This window comes from Oryzias melastigma, linkage group LG3 (genome assembly GCF_002922805.2).
Source record: "Oryzias melastigma strain HK-1 linkage group LG3, ASM292280v2, whole genome shotgun sequence".
NCBI lineage: Eukaryota > Metazoa > Chordata > Actinopteri > Beloniformes > Adrianichthyidae > Oryzias > Oryzias melastigma.
The window spans coordinates 33002826-33024340 of NC_050514.1; the positions used below are offsets into that span (position 1 = coordinate 33002826).

General features: G+C 38.4%; 1 protein-coding gene across 4 annotated transcripts in view; it reads left to right on the forward strand.

Annotated features, from left to right (window-relative positions):
* si:ch211-186j3.6 (neural-cadherin) overlaps positions 1 to 21515 on the forward strand; it is a 482505-nt gene that overhangs the window by 229845 nt on the left and 231145 nt on the right. For all 4 annotated transcript variants that reach the window (XM_036211377.1, XM_024294975.2, XM_036211378.1 and 1 more), the window contains 2 exons: positions 2637 to 2886; positions 10926 to 11068. In XM_036211377.1, the coding sequence (XP_036067270.1) occupies positions 2637 to 2886; positions 10926 to 11068 (393 nt within the window). The remainder of the gene's footprint in view (positions 1 to 2636; positions 2887 to 10925; positions 11069 to 21515) is intronic.

Sequence of the window (21515 nt, forward strand, 5' to 3'; positions counted from 1 at the left end):
ACCAGATCTTCCACTTGAATCTGGACTGAACTTTTTTGATTAACTGCGTAAATTCCTTTATTAGGCTTTTTGTTCACTTGACTTCCTTAAAACAGTTAATTTGAAGCAGTTTAGAGTTCCCCATGGCTTTATGACAATAACAAATTAGACTTTGTTAGTTGAAAGAAAGACTTTTTGGTTATTTATTAAAGCCTACACATGTATTATTCATATGCATGTGTGCGTCCACTTTGTGTGTACACACACCAGCTAAATGCAATGTAAGGTAAATTGGAGAATTGAACGTTTGATGGGGAAATGTTCTTGTTAGTAAAAAATATGCTTATTCAAATCCCTGGTGGTCCTTTCAGTTTTAGCAAAGCAATCAATTTGAGGCCAGCGCGTCCCGGCTGCATGGATTCCCGATGCTGGAAGAAGAAGAAATATTTGAAAATGACTGTGTTTTCCAGGCCTGTTGTGTAGCTAGCAGTTGCTGCCCCACCCAAGCAGGCACTTATAGCAGCGGGGGCGTCGCTTCGTCCATCATCACTGTGGCCTGACTGCATAACCGCTGAGGGATCTAAATATTCATGATCAAACACCTTTAAATCTGAGCAAAACTCTTGTGTTTGCAACATGGCGGCAGGAACGCCATGAGCATTTTTGTTGGTTTGGCTCTGAAACAATTACATTTCTTTAGAAAATGCTAAAAAAACTGTCATTTTAGTTATTAAATGTATTTATTTAATGTAAATTGGGTCCAAAATCCTAAAAAAACAGAAATATGAGGTAATACCAAAGTAATGTGAATACATGGCAACATTTTTTTTTTTTCAATAAGCTCATGGGAACGACACTATAAACCGCTACTGTGCATCCTGTATGTATAGTGCTGGGTGATGTGGAAAAAAAATTGTAAATCGCAATATACATTTTTTTTTATCACAATAATGATATAAATCACAATTTACAACATAAAGTATATTTTCTGTTGTTCTCTGAAAAAAAAAGTTTATTTTTCTGACTGTTTAAGTAACAGATAACTGAAAAGTCCCAGTGAGAAACAAACGTTTTAGTGCAGCAAAATAAATCAAACTAGAAAAGTTGCATTACCTGCTATCAGTGTGAAGGATTTATGCTGGAATTGGTCGCTACAGATGCTAAAGTTTATTGCTGAAAATGGTGACGCAGTTTACTTTAATTTCTGAAGGGATTTACTGAAAATGCAAAAGATTTTTGCAAAATGTTACATTTCCCAAAAGACTGGGAAATTTGTTAAATAACTATGAACCAGTGCTGAAGATCACCTACATTTCTGAAAAAAAAAAAAATCTCTGATACATGACAATTTTGCAAAAATATTTAGTGTGTTGCTTAAATAGTAGCTAAACTCCAAAACAGCCCAAAATTCTTCAATAAATGTTAGCCTGTTGCTAAAATATTAGCTAACTCAGATCTTTTTTTAATTACAATAAAAGATGAAAAAATAGCCATGAATATATTATGAATATTATATATACATATATATATATATATATATATATATTTTTTTTTTTAAAAGTTTGTAGCTTAGCTACTTAAAATTTTTGAATTTGAAGATGTTCTCATTCATTTCTTAAGGGAAATATTTTGCTCAATATTTTAAAAACTATAAAGTTTATAAATACCGAAAGTACAAGCAGTAATGTTCTGAAGGAGCTGAACGTTTTGGTTCCAAAATAACTGTTTTTACGTGCTGTAACACCTACTGTAAGGAGCAGGAGAATCTCTGTAATCACTAAGCATTCACACAATAAGAACAGATGTGGCCGATTTATTTATTTTAAAAAAAGGTATTTAAACTGAATTAGTAAAATATACTTTTTTGAAAAACATTTTTAAAGGGCACAACAGTTTCTAGTTTCTGAGTAGAAAAACACATTTTTCTGCTGGAATTACGTCAACTGTTGAATAGTTACCAAAACAATGTTAAGCTCAGATGTTAAAGGTATTTTATTTTCTTTTTTTCAGAAGCGGAACTTCCTTTTTTGAATGGAAAAAAGCCCTTGCTAGTTTTACTTTGAAAACAGGAAGCTTCACAGACAATTAATTTTGAAGATTTGTTTACTTCCAGTGACAGTAGCAAAACACGTTCAGCTTTGTTTTAGTTCTAGCAGTTATTAGAGGAAACAACTGCTAAAAAACAACCAGTGTTTACTGTGAAAATGACAAATATGAGGCTATTTATGTAAAAAAAAAGCAACACAGATAAGTCATAGCCCTGGCTAAACTATGAAAAAAAAACTGTGACTTATACTCCAGAATATACGGTATATATGTGCCTAAATAAGCTTTTTTCCAGCTTTTACACCAATTTTTCAAAAGTAGGACACAAACATGTCCCTTAATTGTTCTTTGTTTCTTATCTACAGACCTTTAGTTGTATTTATCCCAATGACCTCCACTGTAATTCTCTTTTCCGTGCAGAAACTCTAGTCTTCCAGACTCGATTGTCTTCTAATGGTGGTCAATGTCAGCGACTCTTGTCCTGTTTAACATCAATGATTACCAAAGCAGTTCACAACTCTAGAAAGAACTGGCTCTGAAATAATATGAGGCATCATTTGCTGTTTTACTTGAGATTTTCTAACTTCTCCTTCCATGTTTTTGCTCTTCAGTGTCAGCCAACGACTGCGACTCTGAGGAGAACGCAGAGTTGACCTATTACACCCTGAGTCCGGATTTCACCATCTCCCCACACGGGACCATCTTCCCCGCCGGTCCTCTGGACTTTGAGCGTCCCAACCATCTGTACGAGTTTGTTGTCATGGCTGTGGACAAGGGGGAGGTGCCACGCACAGGAACGACCACGGTACGGATACGAATGGTCAACGTCAACGACGAGGCGCCAGAGTTTTCCCAACAAATGTGAGTGAGATTAAAACTGGACACGGGTTTTCGGGATGTTTGTTCTCCAGGTTTGATCTGTCCTATGGGGGAGAGGTGAGCTGCAGACACAGCTGCACTCAGGAACCACTTGGTGGTTTAAACTCCCAATCTGACCCCTTAAAGTCCCATTCCAACTATATTTGTTTCTATTGTAAAATAAGCGATCATTTGATTATGATTACACAGTTTTTAGCCAAAATCCAGAAGCCTTTGTCGTTTTTAAGACTTAGTTTCTGCAGAGCAGCATGAACTCATTAGACATTCACCTCCAAGTTGTAGGTGGGACTGTTGGCATGAAAGTTAGCCTCCACTAATTTCCCATCAGCCCTTTTTTTTACACACTCTGTCACTAGTTTACAGCCCCGAGCAATGTACGGGCTATGATACGAGACCAGGAGTTCTCAGAGTTTGGAGTGCAGCGGAGGGCCAAGTTAAGAGCTCAACATCAGACGAAGGGCTAAGTTTGGTGAAAAAATATATAAATAGAAAAATGTTGTTTTTAACAACTTTAATGACCAAGTCTCATTTGTACAGTTAACCGAGCAAGACTTGAAACACTGTTTTAACTGAGAAAAATCGTTCAACATCAGACCTGTGTGATGTCTATGTGAGCTACTTACAGCATTCATTCTTTTACAAACTCCCGTCACTGAGGGGCTTTCTACGCTGGTGTTGTGCCAAGGTACAGAATTTATTTCGCCGCTCTCCAGGCATCAATGATTTGTTTTGTAACACTCATATTTTGTCCCCAAAAGTGTTAAAAGAAGGTGGATGATTACAATATACTTTATTCTGGGGCTTTAGGGAGTTTATTGTCATATCTACATGTTTTTACACATATTACATGTAAAACAACAACAGCTTTTTGTGTTTAAAAACTGCCTTTGTTTGGCTAATTTAGGATAACAAAATGTGGTTTATTAAAGTGACTTTATTATGGAACCGTTTAACAATGAATAATTAATAAATAGTAGTTGTTTCTACAGCAAATCTTTGGGGGGCACAGATTCTGGCAGGTTGGATCATCTACAACCCGACAGAATCTGTTTCTCTTTGTTTTGTTTCACATAGAATATGTGGGTAAAAAAATCACTAACCATCAGTTATGATTTATTGAGGGCCACACTTTGAGATCCCCTGGTCTAGATCCAGATGACAGCTCAGAAGACGTTCACGGACCTATTTGTATAAGCGGACGCATCAGAATTGCAGCAGAGAACAGAACCCCCCCACCCATGGCAGTTTCCGCGTTACAAACTGGAGCCTTTTCAAACTTTGGGTTTTGATCTCCTCTTGATCCATCACAGTTTGAATAAAGACATGCATTTTTCTTCTTAATATTTTGTATATATGTCCTCCATCATGAGAAAGATGTTACAAGAACATGTTAAAACACAATTTTCATTGGAGTGGGTCTTTGATTCTGAGTGTCAATTGGGAATTTCTAGACTTTAGAATCTAGTAGGTCTTGGCCATGGATTTGAACACACAACCTACAGTCTCAGGGCGGACACTCTTCCACTGGACCACTGAATTGGTGTTTAGTTCGAGTGGGGATTCCTGTTTAAATGGTCCATCAACAGAAAAAAGCTACAACTCTGTGGCAGCCCATTGCTAACGTCTCCTGATATCTTCTGGACAGTTCTGGCTGTAGCTTTCTGACTGCTAGAGTTTGATTCCTGGCTCTGACAGTCTGTCCTTGAACAAAACCTTTTACTCCAGGTTCATTTGAAGCATTCATCAGTGAAATACTCACACTGTTCTATGAGTCTCTTTGGATAAAAGCTCCAACTAAGTCTGATGACATGTTGTCAATCACATGTCTATAACTGGGTCACGAGAGACACAGTCAAAGCAGATTCACAGAACTGCTTCTACTTAACTTATAGAATCTTTAGATTTTCTGAGTATAGGAAAGAGATGTCAGCACAGCTGTCTGAAACACTTGAGAAGACACTAAGAAGTCAAGATGGTCAAACGTTCTCTGCTGATTCGTCTTTGTACACGGACTCAATCCTTCAGTGACTGAGTATCTCAACTCATCCACAAGTCAATATAAGGAGACTCATTCTGTTTTAGATCTGCTATTTCATTCTCTCTTGTTGACCAGTTCATGACCTCATGAGAAAGATGTGGGCCAACCGGTGGGCTAAAGTTTTGAGTGATTATGGATTTTTTAAAGTAAATCCAGCTCAAGTATGTCCTTCAGCTCAAACGGCCAACAACACTTGGATGTGTCACCTGCCCAGATCAGACATCTTAAAGTTGTGCTTTGATAAACTGATCAGGAAGTAAAATCTGATTCTTCGTTATCTTCAGGACACTGAAGACAATTTCAAGAAGAGTAACAACCAGATATCTCCTAAAAGAGCCTATTCATGTCTGTTATAGTTGAAAAGTTCAAATCAGGTTTTGTTCAAGTTTGAATCTGTCTATTGAAATCTTTTGGGGAAAAATACTGCCAGAGATGTGACTTTATTTGGTAGAAATTTTCCACAGATTCTGTCACCGTGTTTCTGATGACCGGGATTCTGTTGACAGCACAGACAGCTCGTTCTGTAACATCCCAGTTACGTTATACTTTTATGAAGAAGATTTACTACAACTTCCAGAGCTGACGCCTCCAGAACTTCAGGAGAACTTTAGGAGAACTATGAGAGAACGGGGAACTTCTCAGACTGTCTCTATTGCAATCGGGAAAGTTCATCTTTCGATGGTTTTGTTTTGCTTTGAATAATCTCCATGTAACATATATTGCTGTAAACTTATGAGGTGGAGAAATCTTTGGAGCTATCATTTACTTATATTTATCTTTTACTATGTCTTTGGTACCTTCAGTAATATGTCAGATCTACGCATTTTCACTCCCAACTCCTCACATATGGACGTATGGTCTGGGCCCCCTCCACGTCACTTGTTGATGTATTGGCTGTCCCCAACTCATCATTTTTTTAACCTGGTGGTTGTTCCTATAAATCACGAGTCCCCAATCCTTGGGACGTGGTAAGAGGGGCAGGGTAAGGGTATCACTACCGGGTTAGGGTAACAGTACAGTTTTGCGTCCCGGGGATTGGGGACATCCGATTAGTGTATACATTTTTTTCCCTGTCTGTGGCTCGGCACCAAGTGGCCCTCGGACCGGTACTGGTTCACGGACCAAAGGTTAGGGACCCCTGATTTAATGGGAACAGCCAGCACGAAAAAAAAACGAGTTGTCATGGTAACGAGGCCAAGCGGACCCAGATGCTGGAACCCAGAAGGATGAGGGAAGGCAGATGCAGTTAAAAAGTTTTTATTGCCCGTGGAGATTGTGGAGCTGTAGCCAGGACTTTGAATGGAGTTGCAGACTTGAAACGGTAAATGCAGATCTGAGGTGACCTGGAGCAGCAGGGTGAAGATCCATGTGAGTACAGCTGATGGTGCGTGGCGTGGAGTTAACTTGGCGTGGCAGAGTTGACGAGACGTAGACCCAGGTCGGCACGTGGATGATGATCTAGAGACAGAGGTTTACTATGGTGAGTCATAGCAAAGCGTAGTATGAATATAAGGATATTATGAGAGAGGCCAGGGTACTGCACCAGGTAAGGCAACAAAGGGGTGAAGAATGTTGGGGAAGGCTTCTCTTAAGTAGACAGGAGATGAGATGATGTGTGCCGACAGCTGGGTCCAATCAGGAGGTGGAACAGGAGCGCAGGTGCACCATGACAAGATGGGGACACCCAAAACGTCAAAAAGTGAAGCAGAGGGGGCCTGAACCATACGCCCATACACTATATGATGAGTCTACGCATTCTCATTCCCAACAAGACACATATTGACTTTTGGTTAAAGACCCCTCCGTGTCAAAAATTGACATTTCGAGTGTATCCCAACATGTCTTTTTTTTTTTCTTTTTATGTGCTGGTTGTTCCCATTAAATCACGGGTCCCCTACCCTCTGGACGTGGTAACGGGCACGAGGACTCCTGATTAGTTTATGCATTTTTATCCTCGTTTGAGGCCCTTTGACTGGTTACCAGTTTGGGGTCCAGGGGTTGGAGTTCTCTGAAATAAATGGGGTCAGCATGTCAAAAGATGTCGAGTTGGGGATACCTAAAACGTCATTTTTTGACGCGGAAGAGTCCTTAACCAAACGTCAATATGTGTCGAGTTGGGAATGAGAATGCGTAGACTCATCATGTATGGGTGTATGGCTCGGTCCCCCTCGCGTCACTTTTTGACCTTTTTGGTGTCATTAAATCAGGGGCCCCCAACCCGTGAGCCCAGAACTGGTACCAGTCCAAGCGCCACAGACAGGGAGAAAATGGGGTCCCCAATCCTCAGGCAAAACCGGTACTGGTACCCCAACCTGGTACTGGTTCCGTGTCTGTTACCATGTCTAGAGGGTTGTGGACCCATGATTTAATGGGAACAACCAGCACATCAAAAAACATCGAGTTGGGGAGTGACAATGTGAGAATTGTTGACTCGTCATATATGGATGTATGGTTCGAGCAAACCGGTTCCAGTCCGGCACCGGTATCCTAACCCCTATCTGTAACTTGGTATCGTACACGGATCAGTACCGGACACAGATTTGTGGTACTGGTTCCGGACGTGGACCAGGCTAGGATTAGGTTACTGGGTTGTTGTACCGGTACTGGCCAGCACATCAAAAAATGACCAGTTGGGGACGCCCAAAACATCAAAAAGTGACGCGGTGGTGTCATTAACCACACGTTAACATGCGACGACTCGGGGATGAGAATGTCTTGGTCATATATATTTTTTGGACAAAACACAACAGTTGTATTCTCTTTTGCCTATGTTGTTAACTCTAAGTTCATAACGTATCATGCGTCCTTAAAATCCATCCGTGCTTTTAACGCCACCAACAAAAAAATACAAATTCCTGCTGAACGAATGCACAAAAACAAAACATCTAAAGAGCAGAGAACACCACCAAAGCTGCTTGTTAGATGTGCAGACAAAGCTCGGCTGTCTTGCAGGTTCACCCCTTACAGCTTCCTCCAAATTCAGTGTGGCAGCTGCTGTTAACACCCCCCACCCGCCCCTCCGCACCGCTGTGCTGCCCGCATTCTTTTAATTGGTTGATTTTCTGGCAGAGAGCTGAGCAGATTGGTGAGTCAGGGCCAATCAAGCATACCCACCAGCACCCCGAGCAGCCCCCGAGCCCCAACTTCATGCGAGTGGCTGTGTGTTTGTGTTCTGTAATTGAGGAGGTCCTGTCGGCCCGGGGAGCCGGTGTGGACACGGAAAAGGTTCTTCTTCATCCTCCTTCCACACGTATGTTGTGTAGGGAGCGACGGACATGTGTGTGCTCCATCACTTTTTTGATTTACTCAAAGCAGCAGCCATTTTTTTCCTCAGCAGCTCACCCAGATTCACTAATAATGCATTTCTCGCTCTCAAACCACTTACATGTCTGCATGTGTATGAATGCGTACACCAGGACCGAAACGAGAAATCAAAGTCCGTCTGTCTTCACTGTGTGATATATTTTGTTATCCGATTGTGAATGTGTCCTGAATCACGGGACGAGTTCAGAAATCAGAAGAACGAGTAAAGGACGGAGAAGTCATTAAAAACGTCATTACCCAGGCTGAGATCGTGGCCCGTTTTTATTGGACCATGATGAGAACCTGTGTGTCTGTTCTGCTGGGTCAGGGTTAAAGCTTCCAGTCTCATGTTTTAGAAATGTCTCCAACGGTTGATGTTTGCTTTGGACCATCAGCTTTTCATGAACTCTCCTTTCTCGTCGACCGCTCGGCTGCTGGCAGACCTCCGTTGTCCGTCTCTGTTTGCACGTGTTCACAACAGCAACGCTGTAATCATTGTTGGGACCACAACAGAACGCACAAGCATCACTAACGGGGTAGCGACTGCAGACCTCATCTGCTCTCTGTATTTTTAGAGTTTAACCAAAAAAATGAATAAATACAATTTTAATAACAAATGAGCAGAGCCGTTTTCACAATAAAACACAAGGAAAACAGTTTACATGACTCTGGATTTCTACTTTTTCCTCCCATCATTTTCTTTAAAAACAGAACTAAAAAAACAATTTAACAGGACTGTGTTTAAAAAAGTTTACTGTTAAAACCCCGAAATAACATTTTCTTTAAGAATTAATTTTATACATTTTTCAAAGATGAGCCATAAGAATATTTCAAAAAGTTGGATATTGAACACACCAATATTTTATGATAGGAACCAAAATTACTGAAAGTTACAGATATAATTAAATATAGTATAAAACACTGCAAATAATTCATTAAACTAAACAAAAATACTTATTCAGAACTGTAGGATAAGTAGAATATCTATTTAGAAAAAAATGACATCAAGCAATTTTGTGTAAAGCACAGAAAACATCTGTATATTTCTGTCTGTGGAGGAAAAAGCATTAAAATGGGTAAAATCTTCTACTGCAATTTTAAAAATGAACAAAAAATCTTTCAAATGTACAGATTGGAAAATGAGAAGTCTATGATATAACTTTATTACATTTTGGTTTCTTTGTTTTTTTTTTTTGTTTTTTTTTACTTTTGTGTGAATGTGAATAGTATATTTTCATATATACAAATGTATGTATAACACATCATAATATTCGGGTTGGAAATCAATACAATTTCTCCCTTTTCCAGCACTTAATCATTTTCTGTTTATCATGTTCACTCAACTATTTTATATTGTGTTTAAAAATAAAATGAAATCCAACCTAAAGAAAGCTGCACGTGTTAAGGCCATTTGGTCATTTATTTTCATGTATTCATGTATTTGTTTTGGTTAAAGTCTGGACGTTTCATCACATGATAGTTTGCATTGAGTCTCACTGACACAGATCTTTAAAAAAATGAATGTTAGGAAGCCAAAAAAATCGTCTTTGTCATTCGTTAAACCTCGTCATGGATCTATCAGATATTAGCGATTTTAATTGGAAAAATATTGAAAATACTGCAGATTTGATGTCTAAATACACTCAGCTGAAGTGTGTAAATCAGTTTAACACGGAGGAACTCCACAGAATTAATACTATTTCTGATCTCTTTGAAAACGAGGTCAAGTAGATTTATTGATTGTGGATTATTTTGACACTAATTCTCAAAGTTAATTCCTTAACTGTAAATAAAATAGATATTTTCTGCCTTGAAAATACATTTAAGTAAATTTAAATAAATGTAAAAAAACGGAATTTCTTCCTTTGAAAATGTTTATGTGTTTTAATACATAGACAAAGATCCAGAAAAGCAGCAATGGAATATGTTACTGTAAAGCTTTTCTCAGCAGAAAACTGCTCCAAACATGAGGTGTCATCTTTTTTTGTCAACTTGAGGTCAGCCTTTGAAGAGAAGCTTTTGCTTTCAAGAACATCAAGTCATTCATAGATGTTACACGCAAGGTCTGAGAGGAGTTCAAAGCCCGAGTTCAAAGTGTTACACGAAGATATAAAGATAAAACAGGAGGAATGTTTGACAGCTAATAAAAAACACAAGTCAAGGGAATCGGTTAGCTTGTGTGCACTTGGGAATTCAAGCCTTTGCATTATTAAGGCCGTAATGCTGGAATATGATGCTGGTTTTTGCCACCATGAGCCGTGTCTTTTTTCCTATCCTGCTACTTTGAAAATTATTCGTTGAGTTTCTTGTCTGTTTGAAGATGAGGGATTTCGGGGTGTCAGAGGTGTTCTCCTGGCTTTTCTTCTCAGCTTCCTGGTGGATCAATGAGCTCCAAACTTTTCTAACAAACCCAACTCACAAAAGATCTGATTTTTGAAGAATATTTTCATTTTAGCATTAAATGTTTTAGCATTAAACACATTCTTATTCACATTTGATATTTATGAGTTTAGTTCAAAGGTTGTGTCGTGTTAATTCTTATTGTCCTCTGCCTCTTTAGACTTTAATTTATATATAGTTTGAAATATATTCAGAATACATCTTCTTTTGAACATTTCAGCTGATTTTTCAAAGCAGTGTTGGTTAGCTGATGGTGTTCTTGTCTTCACTCGTTTGCCAGATATCGGACCTTCGTCTCAGAAGATGCCGGGCCCAACACACTTGTTGCCACAGTTCTGGCAAAGGACCCTGATGGGGACGGGATCACGTATAAGATCGCTTCAGGGAACGAAGAAGGAAACTTTGTCATTGACACCCAAAAAGGTAACTGTTTCTTTTCGACTGTCTTCGAGACCATGCCATGTCATTCTTATATATATATATATATATATATAAAACCCATTAATATTTTTTGACGCCCTCAGGCTTCCTGACATGCAGCTGTGAGATCAGCTTAATGTAACTAAATAAACTTAAATAAACTGTTTTACTTTTTTTATTTTCTTTGATTGAGATTTTAATAAATTAAAGAAATAATATGGCATTCTTTTGTAGTTTTGGGACATGTTTTATTTTAATAAATAAGCAGGAGATGAACGTTGATCTCATAGCTGGAACGCAGAACGAAAGATCCGCCGTGGTGGGCGGAGCAAAACGGAGCTGTCTACTATTAGAAATCTAACAACAAGGAAACCGATCCTTCATTTATTCTGGGATGGGGACGACGATAACTTTTGTTTAAATATTGAGCACCGGCGTTGTCAAAATATCCGCGATAGTCCTGCCTGTGAACAGATTATATCTGAGCCGACCTGAGATCCAGCTGGATCAAACTTCCCTTAAAAAGGTTTTTATTATTCTTCACAAACACAATAAGGACAAATTGATAAGAAAAAGAAAAAGATAGAAAAAAAAGAAAAAAACTGAATTCCAGGAAAAGTGGACATCAGTTCTTCCAAAGGGTTAAAAATAAATGTTCTAAATTTGTGTGTGATTTCATACTGTGATTATTTGCTGATAATAAGTGGTTGACAAATGCCTAACTAAAAATAAAACTTCATTTTTTATTTTTTTTTTTAATTCCCGGCTCTACTATTTTGACCTGTGATCCAAAAGTTTTAGATGTTTCCTCTTCGTCTCGTTCTGCTTCATCTTCTTTACCTTTGATATCTAGCAAACACTTTCTGGTACACCAACAGTTTTCGCAAAAGTGTAAAATCAAAATTATTGTCTTTATTTAAAGCTTTTTCCATAAAAACAAAAAACTCTCAGTTGAACTAGATCCCTCAAGTTTTCTGTTTTGGTTTACTAGAGAACTTTCTGTTCACAATCTCGCCTGTTTACGAATAGTTTTATTTTTTTTATTTCTTTCTAAAGCAATATTATATACTACCTTCCCAATATAGCAGAACCTCAGGATCCTATTATTGTGTCTTATCCGTCTTTTCCAGATGAGCACAAAAATATCTACAGAGGCTTTCTTCCCTTTGGTTATTTTTACCTCACTTTAGTCTGTCTGTTCCACGCGAGCTGCATACATGTCAGAGTTCTGCACTTTGTCAAACATGACCCCGATACTCTTAAAAAAATAAAAAAGCTTCAGGGTTTCAAAGTTTTGTGTGGATAACTATAGCCAGTCTTCTTCTGGTGACATTTACCTTTAGTCTTTCTTTTAGACGTTTCATAGAGGATCCTTCAGAACGGACAGGTCATCGTACAAATATTTGTAAAACTGCTTCATCTTTGTCATGAAATACTCAATGAACCTTGTAGCTTCACATCGTAGACGTTAAGAAAGAACCAGCAGTAAATGGGTTGTGTTTTTGTTACCCTTTCAAAACTTCTTTTGCCCGTCTGTGATTGCCACTAATTATTCGTATTCTGTTCATTTGGAGCTTCATAGTGGTGTAGAGGTTGGCTCTGTCATCTCAGAAGGTCCTTGGTTGAAATCCTGGCTGGTCCCTTTCTGTGTGGGGGTTTGACCTTCTTCTTGTGTGGGTTCTGAAGATGGACGGATGGATGTTTGATTCTAAAACCATCTCTTTTGGAGATGTAATCAATCAAAACTTCAAGGCAGAACATTCTCTGACCATCAGCAATGATACCTGAAAACAGGAAGCATCTGGAGACCTTTAGGATAAGCATGGCTAGACTCTCAATCAGATACCTGAGGACCCTTAAATTCAGCTTCATTACATTAATTGCAAATCGCTAATTTACCCCCAAGTTTGTCCCATAGTTTTACTCTAAAACCAAGTCTTTTGGTAACGTCTATGAGTTAGATTCTTTTAACCAACCTTGAGATTTTCAATGTTTTTAAATGTAAAAATCTCAAAGAACTTGAGCTGAATGAATAAAAGGAAATAGTTTACTTGATTATCAAAAGCTTCCTCTCTTTGGCGTCGACTGGACCCACCCAGGACCAACACCAAACAATACTGCAAAACTAGGCATCACTTAAAAGCAATGTTTTGTAATTCAAGAATGTATATCTAACCCGGAAAATGAGATAAACTCCTCACAGCTGATGTTGAAGATCCACCCATGAATGGTGTCTTTGTGAGAGGAAGTTAGGACGGCAGAATTATCAGAAAAGGATGATGGTAAATAAGAAAAGCTAATGCAACTTTTCTAGTAGACAGAGACCATAAACATCAACGAGAAACGAGTGAAGCTTGAAAATACTAAAGAAAAGACTCATAGTTTCCATGGCTCATGCATACATTGTGATATTTGTGTTGATCCTAAACATTATTGTCACTATGCATTGCTTCCAGAACACCTTTAAAGATAATTAATTTGAATAAATTCATGTGACAAGCAGTGAGGCATACAGAGGTACTGTAGATCTTCCTTCTGCACTAAAACGGGTGAAGCAGTCCGTAACACCATAATACCTGTAATATGATCCAATACCTTGTTTCAAAGGGTTCAATATCTGGTCATTAAAAGTACTTTATGATTCTTATAATGGAAGGTGAGGACCGTGGATTCTGCAAAGCCTCTCGCCCCCACGTTTATCTGCTGCTGCTGATGATGAAAATCGTTTACTGCCTCGGCTCTCCTCTGTTATTGGTGACCCCGCTCCGCCTCATTTTAAATGTCTGACAATCATTCAGGTGATTGTTTTTTCTCTCTTTTGGCGGGTTCTGCTTTCCATGTTAATTTGTCTGTAACTCAACCCGAGAATACACACTGTGTCTCTGAAATTTAAGGCCCCCATTAGAATCGGAGCAGCTCAGTCGATATGATGATCATGTTCATTCTAATAAAACTCATAAATACCTGCCGGGGGAGGGACGTATTTACTGACAGCCCAGGAAAAACGCCGGTGCCATTAAAACATCAGCCATTCATTCTGTTCTTCCTATTATTTTTTGTGTTTTGCAGGTGATGAAAGATAGTGTTTGGTGAAGAAGTTTGTCTTCTGTCTTGTGGTTTTCATTTGAATTTCCACTTTTATCTGAACTAATTTCATTATAGACAAACACAGATCAAAAATGTGTTTTTTGTGGCATTTTTCTAAAGATGGAGGACATATCTAAGTCAAAATTAAGCTTAAATTTTCATGTCTGACTATTTCTTAATTCAAATAGTTGTGAATCAAGACCAGATAAAAAATTATATTTTTGATGTCGAACACCCATTTCGATGCATCCACTTGTAGACATATGGGTTGAGTCCACATTTATCCACTACCTCTACATTATCCCTCCAAATAGAGTTATGGACAAATACTGACTTTAAATTTGGACCACACTTCCCCTCGATGATGTCATCATTATTCGCCAGTCATCTCTGTTAGCATGTCGCTGCCAGGGCTCGAAACATGCATAACATCGGTTTTATGACAATAAAAGGTCATGCTCAAACAAAAACCATGACATTTAAATGAGTGCTGTCAATCGATTAAAAATCTGATTATTCACACTTTTCTGTTTGTGATTTATCTCAAGGTTTTATGACGTTAATTTTGCACAAAATCAGGCCAAAGAGCAAGTTTTTCCCTTCATTGTTATTGTCTGAAATGTTTAAATTTATTAAGTGTAATTTGTGAGCACAAAACTCATCAACAGTAAGGTGAGCAGAACTCTAAACACTTTTATGTTGCATATTACTTCAAGAAAGCAAAGATAATGATTTACAAGAGAAACAAACGTGTTTCTGCACTTTTAATGGTCCGGGTGAATACTCGATTCTGATTGGCTGCTGGGTGTGGATCCACACCTAAAAAAAGAGGTTCTGGTCACAACGTTCTATATGTGCAGGCTTCTTCAAAACAAACTTTTGCTTCATGATCTGGACAGAAACAAGCAGTAAGAGGTGAACTTTCTCTCTGAACTGATGCTTTATTGAGCATATTGTGACAATCAGCTTATTGATCGCTTTTCTTTGTCGTTGCATCATTGTGACAATGGGCCACATTACCCATCGAATAGTCCTCCATTTGTGAAAAAGCGATCTAAACCAAAAACAATATTGCAGAAACAAGTACCAAAAATCTCTTAATGCACGCCATGAAAGCCTGAACTGACAGAAGATAGTTGCTTTGTTGGGTGTATTGATTAGCTTTAATAAATATTTACGTGTTATTTATTTATTTATTTATTTATTTTTGATAAATCGCGCAAATGCATTAACGTGGACTACGTGGATCACCCTTGCAGTGAAAGGATAAAAAGTCAAAAGTCCCTACATGTTACCTTAAAACAAAACATTTCGGACACCTGTACCCCTACAAGTGACGGGGTCGGGAGAAGTCGGAGGGTAAGAATTCAGATTCGCCCATATTCTTACTTTTCCTTGTCCGAGCTAGTGTTTGGCTCAAAGCTATACGGTTGTACGGATATCTTAGGGGTTTGATGGACTGCAAGCTTGCAGTAGAGTGTAACAGAGTATAACAGAGGTTATAGGTCAGGGGGGTCAATCTCAACCACACGAGGGGCCAAAATCCAAAACACACCTTAGGTCGTGGGCCGAACAGGATAAACATTTATTGAACACTCTAAAACTACATTTTAAAAACTTTACAATCGTAACTTTAACATAATTATGGACTAGATATAAAGCATTACCTGCAATAATGTTAGTGTGAATGCTGGAAGATGAATTTGGCTGCTGAAGATGCTGGAGTTGACAGAAAAAATGTTGAAGCTGATAGCTGAAAACTCTAATTCTGATAGCCAGATAACATTTTAGCTAAATGCCAAATCAGCCTAAAAAAACAAACAAAAAACTTAGGTTAAACAAAACAGCTAGCATGTAGCTGAAATATTAGCTAAACTTCAAAATAGCTTAAAAAAATCTTAGTAAATGCCAAAATAGTCCAAGAAACTAGCAGTATGCCAATTTTTAAAACTTTGAAAATGTAATCCTTTAACATAATTATGAATAATACAAAGGCAGGAATATTATTCCAGAAAAAAACTAACTCAAACCTTAAATAACTTTCAAGATTTTTCTCTCCATAAAAATATATTTTGTCAAAATTATACAAGTTAGAAATGAGTACAAGATAACATCGGGTCATTAATAACAATCAAATAGAATGATCTGGAGGGCCGGATAGAATTACGCGGGGGGCCGGATCTGGCCCCAGGGCCTTGATTTTGTGTTATAGGTGTTGGGAAGGGGAGGCGGGGTTGCTCCACAGCCACAACTCTGAGGTGAATTTCTAATAACAGAATCTATGTTATAGAACACTAGAGTTTATGATTATTTTGGCTAAAAAGAGTATAACTATAAATAAAATATTATTGGGAATAGAGCAAAGATGGTCGGAGTGGATCTTTAAGCTTCGTTTCCTTCTTGCTTTACCACATTCCTCTACATTTGTGCAAAGATGCAGACTTTTGGAAGCATGTCTCCTCTCCCATCCAACTCCCCGTCCGTTTCGTCTCTCACCCACACCTTGTTCTGTATTTGTTTCCCTTCATTCTGCCTGCGGCTAGCTTTATGTGAAGTGACGGCTGCCCACTGACCCCCATGGAGGCATCCTCTCCATTCCCAATAAGTGATGATATTTGTTGGCCTTCTTGACTTTTCCCTTACAAAGAAATCAAGCTGAGTTGAATTCCCAGTCAATTTATTACATTTTTTTTCCAATACATACATTTGTAGTTAAAAAAAAAAAGCAGACTTTGAGTTCATGGACATATTCTGTCAAATTTCACATTTATGCTGCGTAGATTCACATTACATTCAGACTAAAAGATCTTCCAAGAGTAAAACCCAAAGAGCTGTAACCAATATAAAGCTGGTATTACAGACCCACACTCACAGCCATTGCACTGGACCTACACTTACGTGCACCGCATTTCAAAGGCAAACATGTTTTGTGTTCTTATCTACACATATAAGCGCATAAAAGCCTCTCAATGCAAGCCGACACACATTCACATGTAGCCTTAACCTATGCTGCAGGGACACATATCTGGTAGATTGGAACAGACACAGAATGCTGAATGCTTTGTTCTTGGAATATCCTGAAACCTTTTCCATGTCCCATTTTCAGCCACTTACCAAGGATGTGTTGCTCTCATCTCAGGCTTTTAGGCTCTATTAGATGTTTATGCCCTACCACAGGATGCCTGTGATTCTCCCTACATGTTACATAGAGAGCGGGCCATAGCCTCTCTCTGTGTCTGCCAGCTGGCTTCACTGAACTGGGCATATTTATCTGGCCTTCTGTCTCAATTCATTAGGCACAAGTGCACTCCACAGAAATGCTGGAACAGTGTGGGTGGGCACAGGCAAAAGTTGGACTGATGCTGCACTATTAATGTATATTTGGCATGATTTTGAGTTGTGAGCAATTGTTTTGTTGTAATATTTTTTAAAAAGTATGTCATCTAGATGTGGGACTGAATCATCTACTTGAATTTATGATGTTTTACTACAACATCTCAGCAACTTTACAAGTTCAAAGACACGTTTTAAAAAGCACAAACCAACCACTTACATTCAGTGATGTGTTTGTATGTCTTTGAATGTTTTCCAAGCATAAAAACATTAAAGTTCTCTCCAGTTGGAGGAAAAGTCTGTGTGGTCCAGACTCGACTTCATTGCTAACCACTGGATGAATCGCTCTGACATTTAAAATCAAGGTCTAAAAAGAATTCGATTGACTTTTCTAACTTCCTTGCCAGTGGACATACACATGCCAAGCTCCATCAGATAAATTGCTGCTTTAAGTAGTAGTTTTGATGAAATTTGCATTTAAATTAAAAGGTGCTTTATCTTTTTTGACCAGTTTTATTGGACCCTGGTTGGGTATTCATTTTATTGGAAACAATTATTCCACTTTTTATCTCATTGTAGCTTCTTTTAAAAATCACAATCTATAATAAGCCTATTCGACAATGCAAACGCTATTAGTCTGGGACAAACACCATACAATTACCTCCTTAGGTTTGGATAATGGCATATTCAGAACAAACCACATATACACAAATTGCTTCTTTTTCTTTCTTTACAAAGTCTGACTGAAGCAAGCACAAAAGATTACATAAAGACACGTTACATTTGCCGGTAATTAGAACTGACCATTCTGTTGTATTGAATAGCAGAGATGTGTCTTAGAAAAGACTGCTTCCTGCAGCAGCAGAGAAGTTGTTTAAGGCACAAGCAGCTGATCTCCATTACCGAGCCCACTGGGATGTTTTTGCCCTTTACCTAACTTTCCATGCCATTAACATGTGCATGTGACATTAGGTTACCATGGAAATGCCTCTTGCTGGGTGCTAACATTTACAGAGTTTGAGAAATTGCATAAGAATTGAGGATTTGGAGCTTCAAACACTACAAGTCTACAGAAAACACATCTAATCCTTGGACTCGAAGCAGGTAAAGATAGAACTGACGACTGGGCAGAGGTGGGTAGTAACTCGTTACATTTACTTAAGTCACTTTTTTGGTAAATTATACTTGTGAGAGTTGTCATAACACGACTTACTTTTTACTTGAGTGTAACTCTGACAGAAAAACGTGACTCAAGTACGCTAGGCCTCTTGCTGCTCCTTAGCGTTACTTTTGACTGGAATAAATCAAAATAATCCAAAATGATTCTTTGGTGGAGAAACTTCCCTCTTAGGGAACGTCATGTGACTCCTTGTGACCAATCATACGAAGCCAGACAGTCACAAAATCTCTTCCCAGCAGGAAGTGCTCAGGGAAATCACTTCTATCTACAACGGCAACAGGCTTATTAAAAGTTGGATTATTGCTTTGTTTTTTAATTTACTCATTCTTTTGTGAGAGAAGTGGGATGTTACTCATTAGTTACTCACTACTTGAGTTGATTTTGATCCAAGTACTTTTTTACTCTTAGATGGTTACTCTTTACTTGACCTTGAGTACTATTTTGGTAAAATAACGATATTTTTACTTGAGTAAATTGTTTGACTACTCTACCCACTTCTGCGACTGGGTAGGTCAGTTAAATGGACTTCCGCTTCCGTTCTGTATTTCATGTCCTTCCAAGGCCCAATCCCAACTTCTTTACCTCTGGATTCTCCTACCTCTACATTTATCCTTCCAAGGGGAGAGTTATGGAAAAATGTCTTCAAATTCAAAAGTCACTCCCCTTGATGATGTCATCAATAGTCATGTACGTTAGCTGCATCCCTGGCCCTCCAAATGTCCCTACAGTTGGAGAGGTTTGGAGAAGCCGTTTTTGGTTAAACCAGGGGTCTGCAGCCTGTAGATCCGGAGCCACATGTGGCTCTTTCATCCCTTCGTTGTGGCTCTTCAGCTTTAATGAAAAATGCTAACAATTGAATACATAAAAGATTAGTTATTTAAGTTTTGTCATTTCTGCTTAGATTTTTAACATGTCAAACAACAAAGCAAAAAAAAGTCAGAAAATCTGTAGAAATGTTCTTTAAATGTGTGTTTTTAATGTGTAGTTACTCAAATAAAAAACTCCAAACTTTGTTTAATTTTGGTAAGTTAAACTCGAGTGATTAAAGTTTTGAACAAATGCAGTTTAAGATAAAAAAAAAAAGATTTAGAGTTGTATATTTTGAGCCTCACATGTTACAGAATATAAAGCTCAGTTTATTCTAAATGTTTTGGGTTTTTTATTATATATAAATAGATTCTACTAAAATGTTTATATCTGAGAGTAACAGGGAAAAAATGATGGTGGGACATCAGAATCCTAATGATAAAAACATCATGTTTGACTGTCTTGAATTGTTAATTGAAGTAGAGCTGCTGCAGCAGGAGGAACTTTTTGACACAGTGTGAGTTTTATTTTGAAAAGAACGAGTGTGCTCTGCTGTTAAAAGTAAAATAATTTACAACTGTTATATAAAGAAACACATAGACACTGTTGTGATTTCATTATTGTAATATTTAAGTTACATTTATAAAATTAATTGACACAAAATGATAAATATTGAGCATGCTCTGATGATGAAGTGAGACTTTGTGGCTCTCGTTGGGTTCTGGTCTGTGAGAAACTAGATCAAATGGCTCTTTTAGTGTTAAAGGTTGCAGACCTCTGGGTTAAACCAAATGGTTCCCGGGCGCGGCTGTGTCTGCAGCTCACCGCTCCCCCAGGGAATGGGTTAAATGCAGAGAACAAGTTTGGCATTGTGCAAACACCTATCTGAACTCTGCTTTTTGAAAAGGTAATCAGACTTGATGATCATCATTTACTAAGTGTGTAATCAGATCAGCTCACCTGACTGCTACTGTTTTACTTAAATGTTTTTGTCCTGATGGGTAGCAGAAGGGTTTACGAGACCTTAGAACCGTCTCAGTTGTGTTTTCATGTCTGAACATACCGCTCTCCCTCTCTTCTATTAGCTCTATTTTTAACATGTTGGTGTTCTTTTCTGTGCGCATGTGCGTATTCACTTTAGGGAGGATCTTGGTTTCACGCATTCATACTTCCAAGTTTTCATTAACATTCTGCTTTGAAATGTGGAGGTTGGAAATCTTTTTTTACAATATTTCGGAGTCTTTCAGGAATCATTTGATGCTTATCTTTGGTTGCCGTGCGTGTGCTTGATCACACAGAGATGCTCAGAACAGGATAACAAGTAATGATCACAGACGCTCCTCGCTGGAATGCGTCTCGTCGTTCCCCTCGGTGTGGGAACAGAGATAGAGGGATGGCTAGCCCACACGTGCATGAGCCTTTTGAGTGTACCTACAGCATGATTACAATTTCAGGGTCTCTTGTAAAGCAGAAATCAAACAAGCGCATGACAGCAATAGCACCTGCCCTTGCTTCTGAAGATAAGGAGGTGGTAATAAGTGTGTCCACACTTTTAGCCCACACATACTTTAATACAAACACACACACACATGCAAAGTAAACAGTGCCAGATGATGAAATGCATACAAAGTGAAGGAGAGTCATTCAGAGCAGAGAGTGGGATGCAGATGAGACGCCTACATCCGACAGGGAGAGACGGTGAGAGAAAGGCAGAGAATGAAATGGAACGCTATCATGACAGCACCAAAAGGAAGTACCAATCACTGGAACTATTCACATCTTGTGTTCGTGACCGTGTGTCACATCAGGCAGACAAATGAAGAAAGGCTGAAAACTGAAATCTGAAACCCACGGTCTACAGGAGACTTTTCCTGCCATAGATCTTCCTATATGTGAAATATTCCCTCCACCCTCGCCGTTTGGTTAGATGATGTTCATTTTTGTGTTTTAGTTAACTGTAGGAAAATAATAAAAGGACCACAGAAAATAACCCCAACGATTTAAGCAACAATATATGTTTTTTGTTGCTTTAAAAAAAAAAAA